Source organism: Dendrobates tinctorius, unplaced genomic scaffold, assembly GCF_039654945.1.
Source record: "Dendrobates tinctorius isolate UK_male_01 unplaced genomic scaffold, ASM3965494v1 ptg000010l, whole genome shotgun sequence".
NCBI lineage: Eukaryota > Metazoa > Chordata > Amphibia > Anura > Dendrobatidae > Dendrobates > Dendrobates tinctorius.
The window spans coordinates 1,882,826-1,892,896 of NW_027361678.1; the positions used below are offsets into that span (position 1 = coordinate 1,882,826).

Below are 10,071 nucleotides of genomic sequence, written 5' to 3' on the forward strand. Positions count from 1 at the left end.
GTTCACCCTTTCCGTGGCCAAACCATTCAGAACACCTTCCCACCTACCTATATTCCATCTGTCTCTAGAAAGCCAGAGTTGCCAAAGAACGTGCATCAGAGGTAGAGGAAAATAAGAGCACCTTCCTACCTAAGTGTTTGGCCATACCAAGGATGCACCAAGTGCCAGTACTTAGTTTAAACAGTCATTCTGTGCTGACAGTACTTTTAAAGTCTTCCAATCTCACCAATATTATAGTCTTTGGTGCATGAAGACCTTCAGAGTCAAATAACAACAGAAGAGAATGATACAGAGATTTCCAATGGCCAATCCATTTGCTCACCAGGAGATAAACCACGGACAGAAGGTCTGCCAGTGGCTCTAAGAGCACAGGAATGCTTGGCCGAACCGAGCGTTCCTACGTATGGTGGGCGGACCAATATTTCTCTTCACCGATTACTAATGTGTATGGGAATCTTTACAGTACAAGAAGAACATGACCAACACGCATTAATATATCTAAGTTAATAAAACATCCGTTTACTTGGATGGCAAACATACGGAAACAAAATTGTGTACATTATTTTTGCAGTGGAAACAATACCAAGCATTGTCCCTTTCACAGTAAAAGCAAGAGACACAAACCCTTTGAATTCAGTCCACATCCTAAGCAAACAGTGTTTGCTCAGGGATTGAAGGTCTATAATTGTGTGTATACATATATTGTACATACTTCCAAACACTATATATATATATTTTATATACACACACACTCTGGAGTATTAATACAATTCCATTGTCCAGATCCCCTCTTCCATGTTGCATAGAATAAGTGTTAGGGGGTGGAGGGAGTCCATGGTAATTTATGACCTACTATATGTGAGAATAGCCTAAAGGCAACAAATTCTTCTACAATTGACAGGAAATCTAGATCTCCTGCTGGAGTATAGGATTTCCTAGGAAGTGGCAAGGTAACATTTGGTGGCAAGATTGATTTTGTTAAGAAACTGTACAAATTTGCCTAGAGATAGTTATCTTAAAGTCTTTTTCTTGCATGTGTACATAAACTCCCCCCCAACTCCACTAAAAAATGTTATATTATATATACATATACATACACACACACAGACATATACACACACAGCTCTTAAAACCGAATACACAGGCTGCAAAAGTTTGGCATAATAATGATGTAATTCTCAGCTTGCTCGCAGAACATTCGTGCACTTTTCACATGCAAAGTGGAACGACATATACGGACAGAACATGGACCAATGCAAGTCAATGGGTTTCTGCAAGGGACATGAACAAACCAGAGGACACATTACAATTTAATTTTCAGATCACTCTCCCATTAAAAGATTATCCATGACTTTTTTTTTTTTTTCTATAATGGGCTAACCATCTGCCCATTCTACCTGGCACAGGATGGTCACCAACTGTTCTTACTGGCGATTCAGCAGCTTTATCTCAACAGAGCAGCTCTTCCTCTTCTGGGCTGGTCTGCCAACAGGGCGTGACTGCTGATGTCATACTGACAGCCACCTTCCTGCAGTTAGGCAGTGGGGAGCCAGCTGTCAATCAGCATATCAGCTGCCACACCGTGTTAACACAGCAGAGTTGAGAAAAATCTGCTGCTCTGTGGACATGACATCACCGTAAGCCGCAGAATCACCTGCAGGAGCAGACAGAATTATGGAAAAAAAAAAAAAAAAAAGTTGAGTTTTCACACACTCATCCAAACAAGCAAGGCCTGTATATACTGGAAGTTAAAATTCAAAAAGAGTGCATAGTTTGGAGAGAGTAAAGTTCCAACGCAGATCAAGGTGGACTACACACAACCTTCATGGTGGACCCATCACACACAACCTTTGAAAAAAGCCTCCATTGTATTGGCCAAGCTAATAATCATAAGAATGACACCCTTCACTTCACTAGAAACTAGCGGCATCATGGAGACATGAGCCATTTCCTGAAAGAGAGACAGCCTTGTTTACGACTGATCCACCTTACATGCTTCCTTTTTGTATTTTGCATTTAAATGAACTAAAAAAAGAAGACAGCTGACAGGATATTGGTCTTCCTTGAGACAGAGGTCAGATTTAATAAAAAAAAAAAAGGCTTCAAGACAAGATTAGAGGAGCCTTGTTGTTTCCAATTTAATCAGCATTAAAGCAGACAGTTTATTACCATGTAAAATGTTATATAATTTACAAAATATATAAAATACATAGGATTACAGTATACATAGAGCCCATAATAAAAAGGCATATGGGAACCATTAGTTTCCATGCATAATGCATGCAAATAGTTAAAAGAAGGGACTCAGCCACTATACTGAAAGACGGTCTGGGATATGTCCCTGGCAAGTTCTATATGCATCTGTGGATCCACAATCCTAAGTAAAAAAACGAAACAATATAGTTGGAAAGATGCTAATTTCTTCCAACGGAATGTTAATACGTCGTCCTGAGCTGTTCTAAGGTTCCAAACTGAAGAGACGATCTTAAGCAACCGTGTTGATGGACAAGACTTTCTTTTGCCAAAGTGGGTACTGGAGGCGTTGTCTTTGTCTACATTGAACAGCTAGCCAATTTAGGAGTTTTCTGAAGTAGCAAAATAAAATAAAAAACCAACAGTTTCCACAAGTAAACATAAGTTACTGTAAACTTTTTAAATATTTGCACAAAAATGATACAAATTTATTTACAGAGTGAAAAACTGGGTCAAGGACAGCCAGGAAACATTTGATGCTTCAAACTGTTGTCATCAATTTTAGCGACCCGGATCGAAAGCGAAGAATTTTCTTCTTAAGATTGTGTGAAGCTTTTATTTTGACAAAGGCCTTTGCTGTGGTTTGTAGCTCAGCAGCCGTGGCCGTCTGCATGGGAAGAGTATGGACAAACTGAGACCAAATAAGTCCTCCGCTCTCATCCGTATCACTTGATGTTGTACTCTCACCAACAAATTCCACCTCACTTAAACTGGACTCACTGTCCCCAAAACAGTTTGTGGTGTAGTTACTCTGTTCATCTTCACTAGTGTCTACAACAGTGGAATGAAACAGAGACTCACATTCTGCCGAATACTCTGAGTCACTTGCTATACAAGTATAGGGGCTGGCATACGGAAGAGGTACTTGACCATAAACTCCAAGCATCTCTCTCTGGTTTCGCCGTCTTGCTCTCCGTAAAGCTTCTTCATACGATATCTCAGCTGAAGACTTCCATCTCCGATAGTCACCTCTTTTATGTCTAGGCTTAGCCAAAACCACATCTTTTGCATGTCCATGAGGCCTATTGCCAGACTTACTTCCCCCTGGACCTTTAACTACAATACCAGTCTCTACTTGTGAATGGACAGTTTTTCTACCTCTTGGAGAAACTTTCCTAACTTTTTTGTTCACTTCCAAGTCATCCGGAAATCTACATTTCTTTGTGACAATCTTCCCTTTTTCCTTCAACGTCTGAGAGCCATGATCCATAACATTCTGTACATTTGACTTGTGTTTTAATGTGGAGCTCTTAACAAGCTTTACATTTTTGGTACTTTTATGTAGTTTAACACCTTGTTGTTGCGCAGGAATATAGTGTGCATTGACCAACAACCCTTCATCTAAGCTTTGAGAGGAGGATCCTTCACTCTTGAAGTCCAATGGAGGTCTCTCGTCATGAGGTGAACCATGGTAAGAGTTTATTGTGTTTTTGGGCGAAATCCTTTTTGGTGGTGGCACAATTTTAATCTCCTGGGGAAGAGAGACAATAGAGAGTGGTTCCATGAGGGACCCATTACAAAGTGGATTGGAAACAACAGAGAAAGGATTGCTGGAAGGATTGGGATTTACATGCATTTCCTTTGAAATATTTGATGTTCCAACCAAAGGGCCCCTTCCAAGGTTTATACAGACTGACTTTACAGAGTTTCGCAAATTGTTTTGGCTTTGAAGTTCATTAATATTACTTGGCTGGTAACTTTGCACCAAAGGCATCTTTTTACTTTCCAGCTGTTCACTTTGAGATTCTTTAGCGCACTGTTTAAGAGGCGGGTAAGTGCTATTATCCACAGAGGTTATTCCAGAGGAATGTAAACATGGCTGTTTGGGATTCTTCATGTTAGTGGTGCAGTTATGAGAGATGCCAGTCTGTTTGACGCATATACTCCCATGTCGTAAAATACTTTTGCCCGGGTCTACATTTACACTCGTTCTGGGTTTGTTAGTCCTTATGGGATGAGCTTTTTTCTGAATAATACCTAAAATGTAACCATCCAGTTTTTTACTGGAAGGAAGAGGAGCAGGACAGAAGCTGCTCTGCTGTTGTAACGATTCTTCATGTTTTAGGGAAACCAGTTCCGGCACTGAACAGTCATTCATGTCGGCTCTCATTTCACCCTCTTCTTCCTCCACTTTTACGGTACCCATCATTGATAACAAAAACATAGGACTCTGAACTGCCACAGCATGAAGAGGGCTTGGATATCTGTATATATCGTTGCCATTTTTGGAGACAAGATCACACTGATACTTAGGATGTACATCAGCAACAACTTCAGGGGCATTAGAATGAGGTGCCGAAAAAGACCGACGCACTGTGCCAGTGCCTTCACATTGGCCTTCTCTGTAGTCCAACCATTCAAAGAAGTCATCTGGAATAGATGGTGACAAAATATAAATATTACATCTCATTTTATTAAGGATACAAAGAATTCTAATTTACATCAAGTCACAACATACTTCGGATAAGGCATCAATACTAGATCAGTAAGGCTGGGGTCACACTTGCGAGAAACTCGCACGAGTCTCGCGTCTCAATACTCAACACCGGCACTCAGACCGGAGCGCTCAGCTGCATAGAAATACATGCAGCCGCACACTCCGGTCCCGGATATCGAGATGAGAGACTCGTGCGAGTTTGTCGCAAGTGTGACCCGGCCTAAGGGACTGTCTCAGCAACCCCACTGATCAGCCTCTCGAATCTTTCGACTGAAAGCAGTTTGCACTTTTCTGTGCTGTACTTCGTAGCAGAGGTGCAAGGTATTACAGCTTTGTCCCATTCACTTGCATGAATGGGACAGTTGAGTTTAAAGAAGCCCTCCTGTCATATTTATTATCTTAATATATACTATATACTTAAAACTGCCAATTTTGCCTTTCCACATAGATAGTTCTTTTTTCCTTTTCCATGTAGAAACAGGAACTCTCTTCCCTGCATGTGTCATCACTCTCTTCAACTCCTGACCCAGCTGCTCTACTCCTCTCCTGTCAGGGACTTTGACTCGTGCAGGGAAAATTGAACTCCTGTTTCTACATAGAGCTTAGAATGATTCAGCTAGTCAGTTTTTAATCAAGCGAGGTCATAGACCTAATGGAAGAGAGAAGAATTAACTGGGTAGAAAGGCAAAATGAGTAATTGTAAGTACACAGTAAAGAGGATACACATTTGAAATGGGAGGGGGAGTGCCTATTTAAACCATTGGAAGATGAAGACAAAAAAAAAAAAAAAAAAAAAAAAGTGGACACAACTGCAGGTATGTCCAAAAGAAAACCACCACCTCAAAGTTATCCAAAACTTCTAAACACAACCAATGGGGGAAGGGAAGTAGGAGAAAACACCAGATAAAAAAACCCTACCTGGTGATCTTGGTTGACCATCTGGGATGTTTAATGATGCTTCGAGGGGGCTGCAAAAGCAGGTGCTAGACTGACAGCTGGATAAACATTCACTAAAGACAGAGTTTGAGGAATTGGAGAGAGATCCCGATGTCCCATCACTTAACTCATAAAAACCTAAAAAAAAAAAAAATCCATTGAAAATGTACAAGTAGATTGGTACAGAAATATTCATGGTTGAAGCTGCAATGTTGTCTGGGTGTCAGCCATTGGCCTACAGTACAGTAGCATGTCTAAAGATTTCAACCTTACACGCAAATTAAAAAAAGGATATCAGAAACCTAGGTTTTTTGGCTTTTGATTATTTCAGAGGCCTGAAAATTAGCTTTTAAATTACCTGAACTGGGGCGGCTATCTGTTTCCAAATGCTCTTCAGATGTCTTTTCCACATCGATTTTTAAGTCATTTATCTGTTTGTCAAGCTCATGCAGTTGAGTTAATAAGCCAGCGTCTCTCTTCCTCAGGCAATTCTGGGAAAATAGACAAAATTAAATATTTAAATAGGTGTGAAAAAAAATTATGAATCAAGACATACAGAACTGTTTGACAACTGGAGTTGGAGGAGAACCAGATATCACATCTAAGGGGGGGGCAAATAGTGTCCGCCTTATCATAGCCCTCAGTGTACAAAATTACTGTACGTGGTGGTGAACTACAGAAGCACAGAATTTTGGGGAGCATTTTGATCCAGTTAATGAAGAACAGTCACAAATATTTATACTAAACCAGTATTAGGTTGGGTTTATGTTTTAACATTGCGCACTTGATTCTAGATATGCAATGTGCTGTGATAAAGAAATGATAAAAGACTAAAGAAATAGCACAACCATTTTTTTTATGATTTTGTTTTTTGGAGGGGGGTCAGTGCTCCCCCGACTTATGAATGAATTCTCCCCTATAAAACATTACTCCTAGGGGAAACATATGGCGGCACACAGCTTCTTAGAACTGCAGGGAATAAGTATTCTCTATACAAGCTCCTCTATGTGCACGATGCCCAGATTCCTTTGTGCCGACTACATGGTTGCAAAATCTCCCAAAAGAGAGCGGCTTGTTTTTTAGGGCTCTAAAAATTGATTATTGCAAGCAACAAATAAATCAGTCCTAGACTGAAGGAGTTGATTGTCTTTTGTCTGCCCTCCTTTCAGCTGACACAGGACCCCATTGATAGAAGTGCCTAGGGCAAACAGGCACAGGAGCCTTATTGCAAAGAGTAGAGCTAAGGCCAACTCACCCATGAGCGCCCTCTGGTGGCTACACTGTTCATAGCTTCGCCCCCTTCCCCTAAATAAGGGCTTTTTTTTTTTTTTTTTTTTTTTTTTTTATTATTAAGAAAAGATTTCAAACCAGCTACCCCAAGACAATACTTCAACATACAAAAATCACACAACATGTGCTAGAAGACTTAAGAAAAAGGATCTTTTGTGGTGCTACCAGGAGGTACAAATCCCTCAAATGGTCATATTACAGCGTGCCTGGCTTTAGCAGCTTGCAGTACTGGACTGCTGGGCGTCGGTGGTAACCTTAGGATTACATGGGGAACAACTGAAAGGATCATGTAGGGACAGAGGGTCATTGAGAAAGCAGACTATAATGGGAAGCTTTGCTTGAGGGTTCATCGCTGTTTGGCCGTGAATACCTGGCACTTCATAAGTCACCAACCACTACCCCAAAAATTAATCTAGCACTACATTAAAACCCCAACGAGCCTTCCCTTGCCCCATATTTGGCCATACTACTATATAACAATCGGCACCTACTTCATCACCTGGTTTTAATCTTCAGGGGAGAAAAAGGGATACAACCGAGCTAATCAGTTTCCATCTCATAGGGAATATGCGGATATCAGATACAGCCTCTTATTATTGAAATGCAGAGGTCTTATTAACATTCTATGCGCCAGTCCATACAACCCCCACCTGACTAACAGCATGTCAATATTTACACCCACTTAAAATAAAAGGATTGGATACATTTGTGGATTTCTGCTATTGGATAAACACATTCCTGGGGTATTTCATGCTGCCAGACAGGAGTGTTCCTAGAAGGCGGTGGCTCCTTTCTTTTAGGTGCAGGGTTTTTTTTGTCTCTCCACTTAAGCTAAAAGGTGAATTCAACACTAATAGGATATATATATTCCTAATTCTAATGGATCCACTTCTAGCACCCAGACAAATAAAGACTACAGTGTTGGAGAAAAAAAAACACTATGGAAAATCCCCTAAACAGCCCATTCCCAATACACATGCAGACCCCTGCCCAGGCTGCCCTACTGCAGTCAGTCACATAGCATATAATTAGAGCAAGACCCCAGCATTGTATTAACCCCTTCTTATAACATAGATTCTAATACAGTGTATGGCTCCTCCAGAAAGACCCCCGCCTATGTTTCCTTGCATAGGTAGCCCAATATTGTGCGCCCCCAATAGTGGCAGCAGACCTACCAATTGCTTCTTTAGCAGCAGGATATTCTCCTCCAGGAACCTCTCCTCCAGACTCCTGGGACTGTCGCCTTTGGTCGCAGGGCTCAGCGCAGCCTTCACCAGGGTGCCCTGCCGGTGCCGCAGGTATGCCAGCTCGCCCAGTCCTGCCAGGGTGGCCTCCAGGCGCTCCCGGGTCCTCTGGCGCTCAGCCTCAGCCTCAGCCTTGCGCCTTGGGGAGCTCTCCTTGGGCAGCTCAGAGGTGGCTACAAGAGGCTTCATCCTGGGGAGTCCAGCTCAGAGAAGCAGCGACACCATCCACAGATGCGACAATCTGCAGCTTCAAGGTCTTGTCTGCAGCATGTTGCCCCTCCTGCTCCAGAGCAGCACTGAGTGGTCTCCTCCAGGAGCTGCCTGTGACAGCCCTACAGGGCTCCCACCTCCTCTGTGCTCCGTCTGTCCTTCTGCAGAGCAGCGCTCAGCCCCAGCCAGGCTAAGGAAGCAGAGCTGTGACGTCACCAGAGTCCTGCCCCTCCAAAAAAGCCCCCCACCTAAGGTGACAACTCCATTCATTGCTACAGTAATACTAAGGAAGCAGAGCTGTGACGTCACCAGAGTCCACCCCCCTGCAAACATGCCCCCCACCTAAGGTGACAACTCCATTCATTGCTACAGAAAGCAAGAGGGTATCCCAATCACCACTGGGGTCCGATTTTCTATGTATAGTCATTCTGTAACCTCATTTGTTTGTTTGCTTCTTGTTTAACCCCTTAATAACCAGTTTAATTTTTTTTTTTTTTAAATAATTTATTTTAGTGATTTTTGTCTCAGCGTTTACTTAATCCCCTTTGGAACAAACAGAATTCACTTTCTAGCAATGTTGGTCTTTTAGGCTGGGGCTACACGGCGACTTTGGCTAGAGATCGCCAATAGGGGTAACATAAGGGAATGGATGACCGAAATAAGCAAGTCGCAAAAAAAAGTCATACCCGATTGGATTTTTTGTGATTTGATTGTTGCCGTCGCAGTACCCTCAGGGGGTCGCAATGCTACCCCGTTTACTTGTGCTGCAATGCCATTATGGAGCCCTAGCCTTAAAGGGAATCTCCCGGTCTTGCTCTACACAAGAAGAAATGCGTAGAGCAAGACAGGGAGGGGGGGAGCAGTTGAATAAGCCCCGCCCAGCGGACCGGACAGCGGCAGTTTACATACATCTGAACCGATATAAAAAAGGTATTTATGCATGAAAGGTGCGGGGTCAGAGGGAAGCAAAAGTACTAAGAGAATCCTTATGTGACACACAACTGAATGATATCATTATATGATATCTCAAAAAAGGGGTGACAGATTCCCTTTAATGGTTGAAAAAAATAAAAACATAATCTGTCCCACCTTTAAACCACATTTTTTCAAAGCGGTTTGCTAAAATAGGAAGTTATCCCCTATCCAAAGAGTAGGGGATAACTCACTGATCGCTATGGGTCCAATAACTGGGAATTCTGAAAATGCGGCTCTGTAGAGGAATGGAGCAGAGGTGCACAATTTTTTTTTCAGGTGTGTGCAAAAATGATTTTAATGTTTATGACATATGCAAAATATATTTCCTTTGACACAAAACCTATAAAAAATACCCCATGGCATTTCTGTTTCCCTCCCCATGACAAGGTAAATTTGCTATAGTGCACAAATCAATTTAATAAGCCCATGAACTATGCTGATTGCCATGCTCTGTAGCTTGCCATGCTTTGTAGCTTGCCATGCTCTGTGGCTTGCAATGCTCCCTTTTTGGGCTCGTGCACAAGACCGAATTGAATATTAGCTTTCCGTGGTATTGACAGATAGCACTCGTACCCATGTTATTCTATGGGGCTGTGCACATGTCCTAACATTTTTCCTCGGACCAATGGCATGCACAATTTGCCTCCTAAAATTGGATGCCACTCTCCCATTCAAGTCTATGGGTCCGCGAAAAAAAATTGGTCCACAATTGGATGACGTCTGATT

At 42.1% G+C, this 10,071-nt stretch overlaps 1 protein-coding gene across 1 annotated transcript; it reads right to left on the reverse strand.

The window, feature by feature from the left end:
• Window positions 1–2,113: 2,113 nt before the first annotated feature.
• DACT1 (dishevelled binding antagonist of beta catenin 1) lies at window positions 2,114–8,609 on the reverse strand. Its single transcript, XM_073585630.1, has 4 exons — window positions 8,092–8,609; window positions 5,985–6,117; window positions 5,609–5,764; window positions 2,114–4,623 (listed from the first exon to the last, which is right to left on the reverse strand). Exons 1-4 carry the CDS (start codon window positions 8,347–8,349, stop codon window positions 2,735–2,737), a joined length of 2,436 nt encoding a protein of 811 aa, XP_073441731.1. The 5' UTR covers window positions 8,350–8,609; the 3' UTR covers window positions 2,114–2,734.
• Between the last annotated feature and the right edge of the window lie 1,462 nt (window positions 8,610–10,071).